The 21,666-nt window shown below is 36.4% G+C and overlaps 2 protein-coding genes across 2 annotated transcripts; both read left to right on the forward strand.

The window, feature by feature from the left end:
- Window positions 1-462: 462 nt before the first annotated feature.
- LOC147171936 (lysosomal-associated transmembrane protein 4B-like) lies at window positions 463-8,424 on the forward strand. Its single transcript, XM_086079431.1, has 7 exons — window positions 463-705; window positions 1,791-1,902; window positions 3,292-3,365; window positions 3,624-3,746; window positions 3,841-3,939; window positions 4,918-5,013; window positions 7,510-8,424. The coding sequence occupies exons 1-7, from the start codon at window positions 607-609 to the stop codon at window positions 7,591-7,593; spliced, it is 687 nt and encodes a 228-aa protein (XP_085935557.1). The 5' UTR covers window positions 463-606; the 3' UTR covers window positions 7,594-8,424.
- Window positions 8,425-12,895: 4,471 nt separating this feature from the next.
- On the forward strand, window positions 12,896-21,592 carry matn1 (matrilin 1). Its single transcript, XM_086077840.1, has 8 exons — window positions 12,896-13,010; window positions 13,088-13,660; window positions 16,379-16,501; window positions 17,452-17,574; window positions 17,652-18,062; window positions 18,145-18,297; window positions 19,516-19,608; window positions 21,537-21,592. The coding sequence occupies exons 1-8, from the start codon at window positions 12,896-12,898 to the stop codon at window positions 21,590-21,592; spliced, it is 1,647 nt and encodes a 548-aa protein (XP_085933966.1).
- The last annotated feature ends 74 nt before the right edge of the window (window positions 21,593-21,666 follow it).

Here is a 21,666-nt window from a genome sequence, read left to right on the forward strand (position 1 = left end):
AAACAACGACCAAACCAGGAATCAGTTTCAAAAAGGTTGGTAAATTGCTACAGCATCAAGCCCTTAAGTATAATATTTGCTTAATTATTATTATTTTGTTTAATCATTCACAAATACCAAATTAATGCCACCAATAACTGGTTATGAAACAGTAATGGGTTAAAATGTTTTTGGAATACATTTCAATGTGAATATTCAAGGACAGCTCTAATATATACAGTATAAATATATTTTAGATGAATAGATATGTATTATATATGATATTAATAATTTTCATTAGATAAAGGTCAATTAATTTAAATGTAAAATTACAATTAATTATGTAATATAAATAACATGATTAAACTGCCATACATTTATGCATTCTTTTTTTTAAATTTATGATTCTAGCCTTCTCTCTCTGGTTTAACGCTTGACTGAATGTTGTATTTTGAAAACCGGAAGTTGTATCAATTACGTTCTGGTATTTTGACGCTGGGGCTCTGCACGGTTAATCTGCTCACACAGATAAATAAGAAGCAGGGGGCTGGGGGTGTTTGTCATTCCTCGGTGTGGAGTGTGGAGGCACGCAGCGAGGGAGCGCCAACATTGTTTTTAAAGGTCGATATGATGACGACATCCCCGTGGGACCTGTGGTACTCCACAAGCTGCTGTCTCTGCTGCCATGTCCGCACTGGAACCATCATCTTGGGGGTCTGGTACATGGTGAGTACCGCAGATCAGCAACCATCCACTATAGCTTTATCACTGGATCTGCAAACGAATGAGAGGACCTTAAAATGTATTTTAATCGCGTATTTCATTGTTAATACATTGCAATGATCTAAAATTCCTATGCAACTGCAACATGCTTGACGATCAATGAGGATGTATTGCTTTGAACTGAATGACAAATACTGATAATGTGGTGTTTCATATTTACATAAACTGTAGCGACCTTTCCATAGTGTAAAGGTAAAGTAGGGGGTAAACAATAGCACACGTGGAAAAATATTGTGACCCTTCCAATGAATAAATTAAGTGTGGGCCTCCTCAGGTAGCGGCCTGCTTTTGTTACACGTTGCCTACAAAATTTTCCGTTCCTTATCAGTGTACGAGTCATTTACTGGTGGACTGGTTATCGCAAATATTCATTTACATAGATACCGTGTTGTCATTTTGGGGGGTTAGTTGTTAGGCTATTTGTTTCAGTAGTTTAATTCTAAAAGTAAACTTAAACATTTCACTGCCATTGGCGGCTATAGACGTCAAAAATTCATTTGAATAATTTCTATTAGTTTCACATTTTCCCCCCACTTTTGTTAACAAGAGTATGAACATCTAGATTTTTTTTATTGTACATTTAGAACAGATATAAAATTTGTGATTAATCGTGAGTTAACTATTGAAGTCATGCGATTAATTACAATAAAAAAAAAAATTATCGTTTAATTTTTTAATATTTTCTTTTCTTTTTTAATTAGGGGCACCAGGTGATTATTATTATTTTTTTATTGTAATTAATCACATGACTTCACTAGTTAATCAAAATTTGTATATCTGTTCTAAATGTACAATACATTTTTTTCTAGGTTTTCTTACTCTTGTTAACAAAAGTGGAAAAAAAGATGAAACTAATAGAAATAATTCAAATGAATTTTTGACATCTTCAGCCGTCAATGGCAGTGAATGAGTTAAGTAGTATAATACTGTATTGTGATTTGTTGAGATGGTGAATTTGTGTTTTGTGGGCATCTGCCTGCTTGTCCACATTGTTCGTCTTATGTGTCCATATGTTGTGTGTCCCTAAGCTCATCAACGCTGTGGTGTTACTCATCCTGCTGACGGCGCTCAGTGATCCTGAGCAGTACCACCTGACCAGCGCTGAGTTGGCTAATGACTTGGATGTCATGGACGACGCAAGTAAGTTGCTCAGAGAAATTCCATAGTCGAAATGAGACATTCCCGCAGATGTCCGGAACAAGTCCCGCAGTGTACAAGCGTAATGTGTTTCGGTGCCGAGTATTGGAAAAGCCTGCTTAACTGTTGGAGCAGGTGTGCACTCACAACAGTTTGACAGGTGGGACGCAGTGAGAGCACTGTTGGCCTCTGGACTCCAGTGTCCTACTTTTTGAGGGATTAAGCTGCCAGATGATACTTTGCTGCCATGTGAGTGCTTTTGGACTTTTGAGCTTCAATCAAAACAGCACACAAAGTACTGCGATTAGACAGAATGAAAGCCTTGAAGGAATGAACAATGACTGACCTGTCATCTATTATTAAACGTACAACCTGATCCTTCCATTCATTCAGGGGGAAGCAAGTTATATAAGGATAATAGCAGATAACTCTAAATGTTTGATGAAGTAGGGCAAAAGAAATGAAGCGCCTTCTATTCAAAGGTGATTCACCTTTCTGGGTCCCTGCAAATGTTACATGCAAGGTAGAAAGGGTCACTTTAAGATAAGAAAAATGCATTTCAATTACAGTGAATCTTCCAGTATTTACTGAAAATCCTTCTGGTGGCATCTTGGTGCTAAGGAAACAATTTCAAGTGAGTTGTGGAGCTTCATTTAAATAAAAGTAGGCCTTTGCTACCATCGTGTGGCATCTATAGGTAATTACATCAATAACAGCTTTTTGCTAATTGCGGCATAGCAGTCATTACAGTTAGTTTTTATTTAGTTTTAAGTTTTGTTCTTAAATTTAGTTTTTTTAGTTAATGTTTCTAATGCTTCATTTTAGTTAAGTTTTTCAAAAATAGTTTTAGTATTAGTCTTAGTGTATTTCGTCTGTGCAAGATAAAATAAAATGTCATTGTAAATATTGTGTACAGTATTAATATTTAAACAAGTATCCACAAATCAAATACAGGTCCGCAGACTGTTCTGACACACTGGAGCCGCGTCATCTGGTGGTGCTGCTAAATGACGTCGCTTCTAGGCGACACACAGTATTCGGACCACAACTTCCAGACGACTGTTGGACCTTCCATCTTCTAGCGAGCGGCCGTGCTGTAATGCAGAAAAAAAAAAGCATTTAAAATCAAGCCCAAAGGCTCAACTTCACCAATCAACCAAATATGTGCATATCAGAAGATACCATGCTAATGCTAATCTGTGCATCCAACAAAAGTCTGCAGCTCTGCTTACCTTTCAGCTTTGTTATGATAGCAGTGGCGTGGCACCTGCGGGGGATGTAGGTGTCGGCCTGCCTGCGTTCCCTTAGGCAATTTTCCTTTAATGATGGTGTCATCGCCACTTGTTACCATTTTGCATCGTTGTTTGATCTTCTCACGTCTTTCTGCTGCAGACATGTGTATTGCCTCGGCCATCTCTCTACTGATGATACTTATATGTGGGATGGCAACATATGGCGCATTCAAGGTAAGATGCGTATTTACATACTTGGTAAAAAAAAGTATCGTATTTATGTGTGCACCATTGCAATCCTTGTTTCTGTCCCAATTGGCAGTTTATTTGATCAGTCAGTGTGATTTGGTTGAATAGCTTGTAATGCAGAAATCCAAATGAATGTACACTTAAAGTATTTATATTCTCCCGTAACCGTAAGATGCGTTTGGCTTTTTCGGTCTTATCAGCGTGTGTAAATTGACCTCCAACGTCCAACCAAATCTGTTTCAGTTGCGTGCCGCCTGGATCATCCCATTCTTTTGCTATCAGATCTTCGACTTTGCACTCAACACCCTCGTTGCTGTGAGCATTGTGGTTTACCCAAACACGATCCAGGATTACCTGCAGCAATTGGTACGAAACCTCCGCATTGTATACTCGGTGACAATATGGATGATGTCATCAGTACATGCTCCTGAGATACGCGCTTTGCTATTTCCCCTTTTAGCCTGACAATTTCCCTTACAAGGAGGAGATTGCTGCCCTGAGTAATGTGTGCTTGGTTCTCATTGTGCTGATATTCACCAGCTGTATTCTGGGATTTAAGGTACGCTCTCTTCATTTAAGTGCATTGTGGCGTGACTTTTTATGTAGCATCAGTCGCAAGTGTTTGGAATAACAATGATTGGCCTGCAGACTCTTGACCTCAACCCCATCAAACACATTCAGGATGATCTAGGACCGAGACGGTGAGCTAGGCACTGTCATCTGACATTTGACAAATAAATAATGCATTGTTCCACATTTTTGCCTATTTTATGACAAACTACGGACCAAACCAGTAACTGGATAATAATTAGTCTATTTTTGTGCCTTTTATTCACTCGCAATTTGAAACAATGTTCTGTTTTTGAATGAAGAGATGAAATTCAAACATGTATTAATGTGTGTGTGTATATATATATATATATATATATGTATTAGAGGTGTGAAAGTGAATTGCCTAGTACCTGGCGATTAGATTCGAATCAATCACGATTCATAGGTCACGATTCGATATCGATTAATCCCGATAGGAATCTATAAATTGATTATTGCGATTTTTTTATTTATTTTTACTCAAATTTAGAAAATACAAATCAGTAAACTTGTACATGTACACTGTAAGATTTGTATGAACATTTATTTATTTATCTGAAAATTCAGGCTTATAACTGAGCCACTGCATTTAACAAACAGGTTGCAGTCTGTTTCATGTTTGAACAGCACTGAAATAAAATATTAAGGCTTAATGTTCCATTAATATAACATTCTTCCATGCTTAATGTGTGAATCCTAATCCTAAGTAAGACGTTTTGTTGAATATTCCCATAAAAAATGTATGTTTAAAAATCGATTCGGCCGCATATCGAATCGATTCGAGAATTGCGCACTGTAATATCGCGATATATTGCCGAATCGATTTTTTCTAACACCCCTAATATATATATATATATATATATATATATATATATATATATAATATCTCAAGTTCAACTCAAAAGGAGGTAATTGGTTTTGTTTTATTGTATTTTTCTTGCACCAGGCTTACCTGATAGCCTGCGTGTGGAACTGCTACAGATACGTGTGCAGCCGCGGCACTGCTGAAATCCTGCTTTATGTCACAACCAATGACACAACGGTAAGTCACAGAATCACAAATAGTCTTCAGAATGATGCAGTATAGCTTCGCATCAACTACAACCACAATATTGAACATATTGCGAAATTAATCCATTTTAATGAAAGAGGACAATTACAGTATGATAGAATTGATACAGCTCTTGTATTGATTCTCATCAGATTGTGTCATTAAGTGTTTTCGCTAATGCACATTTTATTGTATTCATGAACAATGAAGAAATGAAAAAATATATATACAATATATAAAAGCACACTTAAAGTTGCATTGCAAGAAAAAAAAAGTTTACTCGCAACTGCCACCTCTGGCATAAAGCGTAACTGCAGCCTCTGTGTCAAGCTGGTGCATGTCCATCCCACTTGTGTCATACGCTAGCTAACACAACTCTACATGTCCGTGTTGGACGAGCATGATGTCGCCCTCCATCGCTCCACCCCTCCTCACCCCCAAGGTAACTGTGGAGTGTTCGGGGCAAACAGAAGGGAAGATACAAGCTGATAGAAGCAGGCTCTTTGTACTCATCTGGGCATTGGTGGAGCATGCATGATGTAGAAAAACCTTAAAAAAAAATTCAACTATGCATCCTTTGGTCTTAACTTGGCGCCCGTGTTTGAAATGGCGTGCTCTCGACAGTGTTCTGTGGCTCTGTTTGTCTGCCGCATCAGCCACAGGAGAATCCAGCTGAGCCAGACGTTGATTGTTATAAGCCAAACTAATCACAGTTGCAGGCTATCAAAGGGTATTGATTATTGAATGTGCGTTTACTCCTTATGAGATTAGAGCGGTTTCGCTTGGCAAGAAAAGACTGCACTGAGTGCGACCTCAGTGACTCATTGTTTAAAATGTGGACGGTGCAGGTCAGTCATATTGGTGCTGCAGATTTAAATGCTTGTTGGGTCACAAAGAGGAGAAGCTTACAATTGCTTATTGTCCGGAAGACTTATTATGATAATCCCTGCATCACAAAACCACACAGGAAGTTAATGCATCCTTGAAATCTGCAAGTGTGTCATTTCGTAGCCAACAAGATACATTTAGAAAACAAGGATCAATCACAAAAGTACACCTTGTCTTCACTTTAACTCATTCAAACCCCAAAACGTACAAATGCGTTTTTTAATACTTTGTCTTTACTCCCCAAAAACGTATTTATATGTTTAAAAAGAAGTTTTTTTTAATGCTAGAACATACAGAAGGCTTTGATGCAGCCTCTGACCCGAAGAGGTGGCTTAGAGCAATGGAAGTTATTGCAAAAAACGGCCAGCCGGTGTCAGCAGAGTATAAGAGATCAGCCAGGGCCATGTTGCAAAAAGCTCTTTTTCCCCAGTGTTTTCAACAGGTTTGTAAATATTGATGAAACTTAGCTGTATTTTAATGCTAATGCAAAAAAAAAGAAACAGATACAAATATACAGTACTTTTTTTCCTGATGAAAGAAGCGACTCAAATTTTCTTTTGGTAGGTTCCATGTTTATAACAATAGTACATAATATTCTGTGGGCCGTGCAAAATCAATCAAAATCCAGTAAAACAGCCGGGAGCGAAGGGGGTAGCTTCAGTGAAAATGGCTGCGAGTGAATGAGTTAAAAGAACTTAAGAAGTTTAAGCATATATTCACTTTCCACAAAGTTAGCAAAGTTATATCAGTCTGTTTATTGGAAGTCTCTGATCATGACAGAACTGACAAGGGGGGAAAAACAAAACAAAAAAACACGCCCCGAACATTTCATGACAATCAAGGAGTTGCATCCTAAATTGTGGTGCACTGCAGTTCCAAACCAACATTGGTGGAGCCATCCAGTTATAGAAAAGAAGAAACGCAGCAAGTCAGCTACTTCCCATATAAATTTTTGTAAAAAAATTAAGTCACCGTGTAGAAGGATTGAAATCATGTTCATCCATCCATCCATTTTCTTAACCGTTTGTCTGCGCATGTTCATTAAAAGCTATTGCTTTTCGTAGGCTTGAAAAGCAGCACTATTTACACGTCTCAAACTAAATAAGTGTGCTGCCATCCAGTGGGCAATAGTGAAATTACACACAATCTAAATAGAGCATTTGACCAAAATAGAGCTATCACCTGGTCATACAGTAGATCTGACTGTCATCTGCATAGCATTGAATGGAAATAGCATGCTTTCTCAAGATGGAACCCAGGGGCAGCAAATACAATGAAAACAACAGGGGCCCCAAAATTGAACCCTGTGGTGCATTATTTTAGTATTGTATTTGTTTTTACATGTCTAATTTTACTTACATGTTCAGCACTCTGTATACTACTATACAACTCTGGTTGTTTTCAAGGGACATTCAGTGATCTCTAGCGCCATCTAGTGGTCAACTAATAATTCATTCATTTAAAAAAACACTGTTTATGTCAATAGTATGCAAAAAATTGTTTTTATATTGCATAAACGTGTATCTTTTTTAATGAATAATCATAGGTCTAGTAATCACTAATTATTACTAGCGTGTGTCCTTGCCCTTTTTTGTTCAGGTCCTGCTTCCCCCGTATGACGACTGTGCCAGTGTTCCTCGCAAACAGGGTGTCCCACTGTCCTCGTCCACCATGACAGCATGAGAACATTGGCAGGACCCCTCTGAGTGGAGCCTGACGTTCATACAATCCATGTGTGCGCCGCACTGCCTCTCCCGAGTTCCTTACGCTCATGTTGTTTCTCAACACACATTTTTTATGACATCACACGCGTACACTGTAATGTCAAATGCACACACACACACACACACCATAACACCAGCGTGACCTACTTATGTTTCTCACTAGTCCTATACATACTCTAATGTTGTCCATTTGAGGAATTCCTGAAATATTTTATCCATTTGAATTTGGTTGTGTAACCATTAAGAACACAAGAGAACGTTTAATAGATGAGAGATTAGATATATTTTTCTTAATGCTGTGTTTGCTCTTTGTGTACATATAAGCGTACATAACAGAGTAACGAGTGAGTGAGGGGTTAATTAACGTGATTAGGCTGGGATGCCTTTATTGTATTTATATGGGCTGCACCTTAAACTATCACATTGACTAATACGTGTTTTGAGAGTGTCCTAATCTGTCATGTGTAATGTCTCGTCATAAAACATGTCTTTGGATAATAATTATGATATTTTTGAGTGAGTGGAAATCATTTCACAGAGTCTTATTATAAAGTTGCATATGGGAATGATGCGATGATGTCGTCGGACTTCTATGTTACAGAAGCTAAATGAAGATGGAGCCCACTTTTGTTTGTTTTTTTCAATCAAGAAAGTGTTCCATTATGTGAAAACACACACAGACGTGTTTTTGGATAAGTGTTCTCTGGAATGTAAATGCCCTTCTGGGATGTGCAATCAAAGTGAAAATGTGATGTTTTCTCACGCATTAAACTCAAATTGTGATTTCAAATGCTTTTGTTTCACAGTCATTTACAATATGACAATCACAAAATAACATTAAATGGGAAGTTAAGAAAAAAAAGTCCACCAGTCTAAACACAATATTCTGATTAATATTGTGTTTGTAGAATATGAATAAAGCAGACAAACCCACCCCTTTTTATCCTTCTCAGGGGGTGGCCATTTTGTCTTGAATTGCCACTTGTTGTTTTCTGGGTTTGGTCATGTGACGTCGGCAAATTGAGCCCTTTGGCACTGTGATGCATTTTTAATCTACAGTAAGTGGCAAAATGGCCGCCCCCTGAGATGGATTTTGCGGCTTAACCCTGTAAAGCCGGAACCATGGAATATATGAGAGAACATTCTGATTCTTTGTAAATAGAGTATTAATTGGTCATTTTGAACAAACAAACAAGTACAAAAAAAAAGAATCTACTTCCTCGTGTGACTTTGGATTTGTGTCATATTTGATACATCTGGTCACTATGCTTTAAATTCGTACATTTATAACTGTCAAAAATTTAATAATAAACAGGCATATCAAACATATTAGTATTTCCCAAAATCAGAAAGATCATTTCTCACTATTAACTCATTCACTGCCATAAATTAATTTAAAAAAAGAAGAAAAAAAAGATTATTAAAAATTTGGGGCGACAGGCGATTAACATTTTTAATTGGAATGAATCGCATGACTTCACTAGTTAACTCACAATTAATCACACATTTTATATCTGTTCTAAATGTACAATACAAACATCTAGGTGTTCATATTCTTGTTAACAAAAGTGGATTTAAAAAAACAAACTAATAGATATAGTTTAAATACATTTTTGACGTTTATAGCTGTCAATGGCAGTGAATGAGTTAATAAGTATAGGCGTCTCTCCTTTCTCAATTGGGGCAAGGTCGCTGGAAAAGCCATCAGCTGGGTGATACTGCCCCCTAATGGATTATCCGTGCAATGCATGTGTCAGGTCATATACATCAGGGTTTTAATGGAGGGGGGGGGGGGCGCAATGTATTTAATATAAGTTTGGCTTCATAGGGTTAATACATATTCCACAAACACAATACTAATAATCAGAATACCGTGTTTATACGAGTGGGGGCACAGGGAACATTTGAGTAAAGATCATTTCTGACTTGACTTCCACCTTAAATCATTACATAATTTGCTCGTTTAGTTATTATTATTGTTAATGGGATTTTCTTTGTTTGAATGACATGATGTTCCCTTGGTAACCATTGGCAAGGTGTGACAATTTACGCAAAGTGCTAATTGTTTATCATCAGAGTGGTTGGAATTATGATGACTACCACATTTTTCCATAAACTGGTGCTCAACTGTGGATGAAATATTTCCCAAAATAGTCTTTTTTAATGTTCACAGACTTTTCTGTTTGGACTTTTGGACCGCATAAATCAACTGTTCCACATGCACGTAAAGTTCAGACAGATCAACAATTCTGCTCTAGATGTGTCATCATAGAACCTGTGGAACAAAATGCATTTAAAATAAATGAATGGTCCGCCAAAACCATACATTTCAATGTACATGGGATCAAATGAAATGAGTTATATGAAATGACGATTGACCAAAAAATAGAAAATAGATCGTGTGAGTCACTTTGGAGTAAAAGACCATCAGCCGGAGTTAAGCAAGAGGCGTGTGGTGTCAGTCAGAGGGGAGACGAGGAGAAAAAGGCAAGGTGGAGTAGATGGAGTAAGGAGAAGAACAAAGTGAGTCAACTTCCCACAACGACCTTCAAGCTGAGATATACAGTCCTGTCCAGTCGACAACGTTTGTCTCATCTTACTTTTGTTTTTCTTGATCATTTTTTGGACAAGAGTTGAGAAATTGTTCGATTGTGAGGTAAGTACCTTTGATTAATTGCAGTGATAACTAAAATTTATTATTATTATTATTATTATTATTATTACTATTATTATTATTATTATATTCAAATTGTACCTATATTAATCTTAAACATAACTATAATTAAAAAAAAATTCTTGCATGTTCAATATTTATATTTCCTAAACATTTTCTTTATTGCCTTGCACCTTGAAAGGCCACCAAAGATGAAATTAGAAAACAGATCATGTCTACTTACATCACATTTGGCTTTTGATGTTTGCTACACACAATCAATAGACTTGGCTACATTTACAAAATAGCTATAAAATGACCCCCCATCTCTTTTCTTTGCTGTTGTCCTGGTGATTTAAAGATACACTTTTGTAAAAAATCAACTTTTTGGAGCTTTTAGCCATGTTAAATCATCCAAAACATTACCGAAGTGATGTTTTTCTCCATTTGCACCCCCTGAGCAATTTTAGGTCATTCTGCTCTCCCAGCACCAGCTCCTCCCAACCCCAGAAAATGAGCAGGTGCTCACTCTATGACGTCATCAGTTGCGGACTCACCCCCGCACCACCTATGCAAACTAAACACAAGCCCACTTTCTTTAAGACCTCCATGCTCGCAGGATAGTGATAAAAGTAGTCTTTATCAGTAAAAATTCAAATGAATTCAAAGCAGTCAATTATCCTTCACATTTGATGGAAAAACCATCAACTGGGTGATACTGCCCTCTAAGGGATTATCTGTGCAGTGTAATTTGCATACAGTACATGTATGACATATAAGATATTGTTTTATTTCATTATATTCCCAAGGGGAAATTGCAATCTAATGTTTTTTTTAAATCCTTTTCAGTGTCAGGTAATGTACCAAATAAAAGTATATATATATATATATAGATCACCTGTCTGTCTTCAACCACTCTTTGATTATCCATTTTTGTTGTTTATTTTGTTGTAATTTTTTTTCCCTGGCTATCAGAAAAGAAATGAATATAGAAGGTAAATAACAACAAATTCGGTATCACTTTTAAAACTGTATGTTTTATTTTTTGAAAGATAAATCAAAGTTTTTTCGTTTGGCTTGTCCTGCGATTTATACTCAGGTCCGACTTGCGTAGCCTATCGCTGGCATCGAGCCGAAACCAAAATTTGATAAAATGTAATTTTTTTTCAAAAACATATACTTTTTGTTTTTTAAATTAAATTATTATTGACCACTCTAAAGTGTTGAAAATGGCTTACTCGTTTTGATGACGCAATGTTAATGGTTAAACAAGCATGGGGTCTCCTGAAAAGTGACAACTTTGGAGGTACAAAATCAGGTTTTGGCCCGATGCCAGCGATATGTAAAAATTAGAGGTCAGACTGAAAATCTGAAAATCCCTGTTCCCTAATTGTGTTGACGGCAGCAAATGATTTCTGGTTGGATTTGAAACTTTTGCTTCTAACTACGAAAATGTTTTTGTTTTTAGTTCAAAATGGCTTCCAATCTCATGTGGCATTGTGGCCAAAGTTAGAACCCTAGTTGACTATTGCGCCTTTTGCTGTTGTAAAATTGTGTTGCCACAATATCTTCTTCTTCTTACTAGCAAGGATTTACGATTTACAGCACCAAAGTTGCAATAATCGAACAGGATTCTTTGGCCACAATACGGCGTGGGGTTGATTTAGAGCAGGGGTCAAACTCATATTAATATAGGAGCCATTTAAAGGGGAAGTCAACCTTAACAATTCTTGACAATAATATGTTTTATGTGACCTCACTAGTCTAAACATGGCATTCTGATTATTATTATATTACATTTGTGGAATATGAGTTGGAAAATGGATGGAGTTATGGAGTAACCCAGCTGTCTTTATCCATCTCAAGGGGCGGCCATTTTGCCACTTGCTGTCGACTGAAGATGACATCACAGTTGCTCAGGCCTCAGGCAATGACCAACTACAGCTCACCTGTTTTCTGAAGCTGGGCTGTGATTGGTTGTTACCTGAGAACTCAGCAACTGTGATGTCATATTCACTCGACAGCAAGTGGCAAAATGGCCGCCTTCTGATATTGATTAAAAACTGCAGAATTTTGGTGCTTAACTACGCAATGTTAACCAGAATACCGTAGAACATATTATCGTCAAGAGTTTTTTGGGGGGTTCTTCCCCTTTAAATCCGAATTTGATCCAAAGTGGGCCGGAACGGTATGTCCATGGTCTAATGTAAAAATGGAAGGTCAAAATTGTTCTTGTTTTTTTTTCTTAGTGCGAATAATTACCATTTTATTGCAACGTAATCTGAAAACGAGTAAAAAGAAGAAGAAAAAAATTGCATCAGATCCTGAGTAGCAGCCACATTTCAGAATGTTATTTACGTGGTCGTCAGTGCACCCTACAGTGGACAAAATTAGCAACAATAGTTCATTCTAGTGAAAAACTGCAGTTTGTGTTTTGTCCTCAAGGGCCAAATTGAACCCTCTCACGGGCCGTTTCTGGTCCGCGTGCAGTATTTGTTGGCCCCACTGATTTAGCGCAAACCTTCTTGCAGAACGGCACTGGCAACCGTAACATCTTGTGTGTATTTTGCCATAGTTTGAGCTGCAGTTGTCAACCCGAATCATCAGAATGAGGTTCCTGGTCCTCACTCTCCTCTGCCTACTGTGCTGTAATGCAGCTCTGCTGGACAGCAGGCATCCCAGACCTTTTGCTGCCACATGGCAAAACGCGGCACAACAATCTGGTATGTGCTTTCTAAACGACACAACTTATTTTTTTTAACCTCAAGTCTTGTTTTTTTTGTTTTTTTAATGATCCCAGAGAACCCGTGCAAAAGCTGGCCAATGGATTTCATCTTTGTGATCGACAGCTCCCGAAGCATCCGACCTGATGACTATGACAAGGTCAAGATATTCATCCACAACCTTCTTCAGTTTTTAGAGATCGGTCGTGATGCCACACGCGTTGGCCTACTCCAGTATGGCAGTGTGGTTCAGAATGAGTTCTCCCTCAATCAATACAGCGACAAGACTGAGGTAGAGCAGGCAGTGAGGACCATGCGGCATCTGGCCACAGGTACCATGACAGGTCTGGCTATTCAGTACGCCATGGAGACAGCCTTCACCGAGGCTGAAGGCGCGCGGCGAGCTCGGCTCGGCGTCCCTCGGATCGCAATGATTGTGACTGATGGGAGGCCGCAGGACTCGGTGGAGGAGGTTGCGGCTCAAGCGAGACGGGCCGGCATCCAGATATTTGTCATCGGTGTCGGAAGGGTGGACGTGAGCACCCTGAGGGCCATGGGGAGTCAGCCACACTCGGAGCATGTGCATTTGGTGGCTAACTTTAGCCAAATGGAAACCCTGCTGCCAGTGTTCCAGACCAAACTTTGTCGAGGTGATGAGCGACATTTCGATCATATATACTCAACCTCCATTTACTGTGCCATGAAAAAGTGTTTGCCTCCTTATACAATTATCACCCCCCCCCCCTCCCTCCCCAATTTTCATACACTGCCATTGACGGCTATAGACGTCAAAAATTATTTTGAACTATTTTTATTAATTTAAAATTGTTTCCACTTTTGTTAACAAGAATATGAAAAAAAATTGCACATTTAGACCAGATATAAAATGGGTGATTAACCATAAGTTAACTATTGAAATCGCCTGATGCCCTAATTTTAATGATTTTTTCTTTTTTTGGAAAAAATATTTTAAAAATGAAAAGAAAAGATTATTCAAAATTAGGTTTTTGAAAAAACATTATAAAAAAAAGAAGATTATTTTCAATTAGGTCGTCAGGCGATTACAATTTTTAATTTTAATTAATCACATTACTTCAATAGTTAACTCACGATTAATCAAAATTTTTATATCTGTTCTAAATGTACAATATTTTTTTACAATAACAACTTTTTTCTAGGTTTTCATACTCTTGTTAAAAGTGGAACATTTTTCAACTAACAGAAATAGTTGCAATTAATCTTTGACGTCTAAAGCCGTCAATGGCAGTGAATGAGTTAATGTTTAAAGGGGAAGTCAACCGCCCCCCAAAAATTATTGACAAATATATGTTCTATGCAGTCCCACTAGTTTAAATACGGTATTCTGGTTAATATTGTGTTAGTAAGATATGAGCCCCTTATTGGAGACAAATCCAGCCATTTTTATCCATCTCAGGTGGCGGCCATTTTTCCACTCGCTGTCGAGTGAAAATAACATCACAGTCGCTCAGGTTTCAGGTAACAACCAATGACAGCGCAGCTTCAGAAAACAGGTGAGCTGTGATTGGTCGTTGCCTGAGGCCTGGGCAACTGTGATGTCATCTTATGTCAACAGCAAGTGGTAAAATGGCCGCCCCCCGAGATAGATAAAAACAGCTGGATTTTGATGCATTACTCACATTCCACAAATGTAATATTAATCAGAATGTCATGTTTGGACTAATGAGGTCACATATAAAAATGTTGTCAAGAAATGTTTACTTCCGTTTAAGATAATCAAACAAATGTATATATTACACAAAGATAGTGAAAGTAAAATGCAGTTTTCAAATGGGGATTTGATAAAGCCGACCCTGTGTGAAAATGTACTTTGGCCATCCTTTGTTAAATCATGAATTTAATCTGGTTAAAAACATATTTCAGTTCATTTTTACTGACCACACCCAATCCTGATTATCTCCAAACCTGTGGTGGTAGTGTGATGGTCTGGGGCTGCTAACCTAATTCATTCGTTGGTGGATAATGGGACAATGTTTATAAAATGAAAAGGCAGGATGGAGACGGATTCATTCTTAATTTAAACTTTACTCGTCAAACACGGCAGCTACAGCGGCAACTCTTCCTGATTCCCTATCAGCTGACTAACACTAACCAATCAGAAGCTAGCATACTTTAGGTAAATACTAATGAATGATGGAGTGCAGCTGATTCGACACATCAATTTAGATACTTGTACAAAAAAATACCAAAATGTATAAATGTGTAAAAAATAATTCTGTAAACAAAAATGTACAAGTAAATATTTATTTTAACAAATTAACTTAAACGCTTGATCCTCAGGGTGTGGACCTTCGCAAAGCGAGGCATCTTTGTCGCTGGCCGTACTCAACGCTTCAAAGTGCGAATGCTAAACATGATATGGTTGAAGCCATTACTGTCTCCTTATTTGAAAACCCGACCGAAAAGTATTGGCACAAACGTCCAAGTAGTACGCTATGTGTATTTCTTGTAAGTTTCTGAGTTTTTGTCTCACAAATCTGCCACTTAATAAAGTTGCAAATGAGTTTTTTCTCGGAATATTGCCCCCACCATCTAAAAATATATATTTATATGTGGATCCAATACACCGTCGTAGAAACTTTTAAGTGTGACAAACAACAACAACAAATCAGGAAGTGTACAAACACCTTTTCACACCAGTGCATAGTGGGGTATACATTTTCCAGACGCAAACGTAACAGTTGAATATATGGAATGTAGAGAAACTACTTTAAATAGTTTTATTCCTCCTATGAACTTTGATCCACAAAATTTAACTAAATTCAAATGCAACTATTCAGTTGAATACACTACAAATACAAGATATTTATTGCTCAAACTGATGAATGTTATTTTGTTGTTGTTGTTTTTATCAGTCTACTCATTTTAATTTGATGCCTGCAACACATTCTAAAAAAGCTGGGACAAAGTAAAAATTAAAAAAAAAAAAATTACGAGGAAAGTTGACGAATGCTCAAAAATCACTTGTTTGGAACATTCCACAGGTCAACAGGTTAATTTGAAAGTGGTGAGTGTCATGAATGGGTATAAAAGGAGCACATCTGAAAGGCTGTTGTCCCCAAGCAATTACAGTTGCGCTCATAAGTTTACATACCTTTATGATATGTAAACTTATGAGCACTATTGTGCATGTAAAAAAGCTAAATTTTGCTTCATGACTCAAAAATGCTATGAATCGTCACCAAAATGATCATGCACATCTCTACTTATATAAACATATCAAAACAATGGCCACAGTATTTTTGGATTCTGAAAGCAGTAGGCTTTTTTTTTCTCACCATACGGTTGTGCTCATAAGTTTACAACTGTGTGTGTGTGTGTGCACACAGGCACAGCAGTGTGTGACACGGTAGACCATCAGTGCCAGCATGCGTGTGTGAGCAGCCCTGCGTCTTACAGGTGTAAGTGTAGGAATGGATTTACCCTCAATCCTGATGGCAGGACATGTAAAGGTAAAGGACCTCCTTTCTCCCGACAGGATTTTCGCTCTTAAGAAGGTGATTTGTATCACATGTTCAAATGAAAGTTCGGTCAATTAATGACGTCAGGTTACTTGGCCCATGTGTGATATGCTAATATTTGATATATGTTGCGTGGTCAACGAAACTCACACTAGAGTGTGTTCAAATATTGCAGTTACTGTTTATTACTGTAATGATTTCCGGAATAACCGGATATTGGATCCCACAAACGCAGGGACACAAAGGGTGTGAATTGACAAATTTAATAGTACACAACGGAATTCTACAAAAAGCGTTGGACGAAGCCAGGAGAAAAACAGTTAACAAAAGTCGCTTGCAAAGTATGCAAGGAAAATAAACAAAAATACACCCGTGGGCTGTAGAATCGCACAACGCGAATAAGAAAAACCAAAATACAAAACTAGCGACGTGGGAAAAACAACACGTGGATACCAATCACTCAGGCAATAAGCCGAGGAAACAACAACATAAAAATACGTGTCAAAAGACTCGCGTAAGAAACTGGAAACGAAGCTAGGGGAATTTGGAACACAAAGTCGGAATAAAGCTCTTGGGCAAGGACGTAGCAAGGTCAATACTCCGACGAAGAGCGTCGGCAGTTCCAGTCCTTATAAAGCGTTGATTTGTGAATGAGAAACAGGTGCGACGCAGGAGGACACGCCCCTCTACTTAATCACAGACTGAAAAAAAAAACCACAACGCAATGAAAGCACAATCATAACAATTCTAGTGTTTACATGTTACATTATTCTAAATACATTTTTGAACTGATGGTGAGGTCAGCGGTAATCCTAGTATCTATCCACAAAGTTTAAGAGGAGTTTTGTTCAATCTAAAGAAATACGTTTTTGTCCAAACCACTTTTGAACTCCTTCTACAAAAATAGATAAAACATGAAATCAATCCCTATGAATGGCTAGGTGTGGACCCGTGCCAGACAGTGGACCATCGTTGTGAGCATCAATGTATCAGCGGCACTGACTCCTACATATGCAAGTGTATGGAAGGATTTATGCTGGCTGAGGATGGGCGGAGTTGCAAAAGTATGTAACCCCAATAAATGGCCTATTGGTTTTGAATGTGAAATATGATTTTGACAGTAATTTTGTGTTTCCAACAGAACCAGTGTGTGGCGAAGGAGTCATGGATTTAGTGTTTGTGATTGATGGCTCCAAGAGTTTGGGCTCCGACAACTTTGAGCTTGTCAAACAATTTGTAAATGGAATAGTGGACGCTTTGGACATTTCCCAGACAGGCACACATGTCGGACTTGTTCAGTACTCCACCAAGGTGCGTACAGAATTCACATTGGGGCAGTACAGCGCGGCCCGAGATATCAAGGAAGCCGTCAGTGGGATGCGGTACATGGGGAGGGGCTCTATGACCGGCTCAGCATTGCGTCACATGTATGAGTTGAGCTTCTCAGCCAAAGAAGGCGCCAGGACCAACATTTCACGTGTCGGTATTGTCTTCACCGATGGAAGGTCTCAAAATGATGTTTCCGAATGGGCTAACAAAGCAAAGAACTCAGGTACTCTCTTTTTACCAAGTTCCTTTCAACTCAAAACATCTTTAAAAAAAAAAAAGCTGACAGTGTTTTTTTGTACTTTTAGGAGTCACCATTTATGCTTTAGGTGTGGGTAAAGCAGTGGAACAAGAGCTGAGAGAAATAGCAACCGGACCTTCTGAGAAATATGTTTATTACACTAAAGACTTTGAGAAAATTGAAGAAGTGACAAAGAAGCTCAAGTCCAGGATATGTAATGGTAGACTTGACTTTACCTTTCTCTTTGTCCTTTTTATGTCGTGTCATCATCTTAGGGTAGGGCTGTGAAATTAATTGAAATTCAATTACAATTTCAATTATTACACTCCACAATTACAAAATTGGCATAATCGTAAACAAAAATAAAATATTATTAATACTAATTTTGAGTATTTTAAATGTATATATTTGCACATTTTTTATTTTAAAAGAACTAATTTAATAAATATTGTTTGGTCCAAAACAAACTTGCATAATTATAGTGTTTCAAATAAATGTATTTGTCTTAACATTTTCTTGTTTTGCACCAAAAACAAATGATTGTCCTAATCGTGATTTCATTTATTACTAAATTAATCGTGATTAATATTTACTTCATAATCGAGCAGCCCTATCTCATAAGATGTCCTTTCAAAATAAATGTTAATACAATGAATGCTACCATCTATAGGAAATTACAGAAATTGTAGATATTTTTTTTTTTTTTTAATTGTCAATTCACAAAGAAATGATGGTAAAATTAAGAATTTTTACTGTTCATTTCTCAGTAAATATATATTTTTTAAATTTTTTAAAGGTTTTTAAAGTTGAATTTTATATTTTATTCCATTTTATAAAAGACAAATATTTGTGAATGTATTTGAACAATCAATATATCTATTTCTAATAGAGGTTTTTTTTGTAAAATAACACAAATATTGTGTGTTTTTACAGTTATAGTGATTTCATGTTATTTTACATTTTATATGTAAAATCAGTGTTTATGTTTGTAAATTCAATTATATTTTTAAATACAGAAAGAAAAGTAAAATAAAAAGTAAAATTCTGTTATATTACAGTTTTTTTTGTTTGTTTTTTTACAGTGTAGGGGGTTGAATACATGAACGAGCCTATTTTGACAACGTACAGATATATGTTTTCAAATACTGCATATTATTTTGACAACGTACAGATATATGTTTTCAAATACTGCATATTATTGAAGTTAATAGTGGATTTTCAAAATAAATTAATTATTAGCTCACTACTATATGGCGCTAAACAATAAACACTGTCCCTTTAAAGTATAGATACCTGAAAAATCTACTTCCGTGTATGTACAGTAACAAAGTTCAGTATTTCAAACACACACACACGCTCACAGAGGGACAGCTTGCAAGGCGGGACTTCAGGTAAGACAAATAGCAAGATTCCAATTTTCTTCATTTGTCCTCCACAGTCAAACCAGGGGAAGAAAACACATGTCAGTGTGAAGACTTACTAATGTTTCAAAAGCAAGTCACTGAGAAGCTGAGGAGCCTGGAACGGAACAATATCCTTTTCTTCAACAACCACTTTGATATTAATGCAATCGTAGCAATGGTGAGTGATGCTTTTCACTTGCACCTCAGCTCACCTCCAAATTAATACAGATGAAAAATAAACAAATACATCCAAACTATGGCCCTGCACTGAGCCAGTAACATCACAAGCCAGCTGACATACGCCTACCCAAAATGTGTGATTGTGATGAGGGACTTGCGCATTGATGAAGGAGGCACAACACATTGACTAATCGACACTTAATATGTACGTCGTGGTAATATGCTTCAGTTTGGTGCACTGAGAAGCTCACACACGAGGGGGGGCTCATTCTGATCGGGGCTTACTGGGGTTAGGTGTTCCGCGTGGAAAGTAATGGTTTGTTAAAGAACAAAAAAAAAAATAAATACATAAAAAAAAAAAAGGGTGCAACATAAATCAACCAGAAATGCATTCTGGTAAACAATCTTTTTTTTTTTCATACCATCATTATATACAATAAATGACAGCATCTTAACTCATTCCCTGCCATTGACGGTTATAAACATCAAAATTCATTTGAACCATTTTAACAATTTCCATTGGAATGTTTTTTTAGTGTACATTTAGAACAGATATAAAATTTGTGATTAATCGTGAGTTAAGTAGTGAAATCATGCAATTAATTACGATTTTTTATTGCCTGACACCCCTAATTGTTAATAATCTTTTCTATTAATTTTTTGTAAATTATATTTATTTTTTATTTTTAATAATCTTTTCTATTTCCAAAAAAATAATAAACATTTTTTCATATATTTTTTTTATTTTTTTTAATTTTTTTTAAAAAGATTTTTAGATTTTTTAAAAATCTTTTCTTTAAAAAAATAATTGTAATTATTTTTTTATTTTCAATAATCTTTTCTATTTAAATATATATATATATATATATATATATATATATATATATATGTATATATATATATACATATACATATATATATATATATATATATATATATATATATATATATATATATATATATATATATATATATATGTATATATATATATACATATACATATATGTATTTTTATAATAATTTCTCCCCAAAAATATAAATATTTAAATTAGGGACATCCGGCGATTACAATTTTTAATCATGACGTCATCACGGATGACTTCTCTAGTTAACTCACAATTAATCACAAATTTTATATCTGTTCTATATGTACAATTTTTTTTTTTTACATCTATAGCCGTCAATGGCAGTGAATGAGTTAATAGGGCATTCTCATCTTTGTAAAGGCATAATAATTGGTAGTTGGCCTTTTTATTATAGTATATTAAAATTAGTGCTGTCAAAGTTAAAGCATTAACACATTAATTAATCACAAAAAAATGATCACATGTATTAGCGCAGATTAACCACACTTAATTTTAACCGCAAATGATCCTTTATCTTGACAGTGGATGGCTACGTTAAAGGTAGCACAGGTTGTGTTTGAGCAATAAACATACATGCATTAAAGTAAAGTATTTAATAAATGTTTACGTATGACATTCAGAATATTTGTTCATGTCAAAATATTGGGGTCATTTTCTTCATTTAAAATGATGCAAGTAATTAACTGATTAGGAAAAGAGGAGGATGAGTGTGTGCAGTGGATCAAAAAAATGTTTAAGACGCCCTCATAACATTAAATGTCGAAAGAATTAACACATAACAGGTGCTCGTAAAATTTGGCAGGCAACATTTTTTTTGATAAAAAAGGCTTTATACTTAAGTGATTAATCATTGATTAATCAAAATTCTAAAATGTGAATAATCTGATTCAAAAAGTAATCATTTGATAGCTCTCATTCTAATAGATAGTTTTACACAGATATTAGATGTTTAACATCAGTTTTTTTGGGGGGGTGGCATATATTTGCAGCTTTTTCTTTAACGTGCCCACTTGAAGCTATGTCCACCAGGCTGCAGCTGCTGGAGAATCAACTTGTGAAAAAATGAAAGAAAATAAACATGCGGCATTCATCACTGCAGTCAAGCTCCCGTGACCTCATCAGATGCAATGCTTTCTTTTG

The sequence above is a fragment of the Leptonotus elevatus genome, chromosome 6 (assembly GCF_054856555.1).
Source record: "Leptonotus elevatus isolate MCC_2025b chromosome 6, RoL_Lele_1.0, whole genome shotgun sequence".
Taxonomy (NCBI): domain Eukaryota; kingdom Metazoa; phylum Chordata; class Actinopteri; order Syngnathiformes; family Syngnathidae; genus Leptonotus; species Leptonotus elevatus.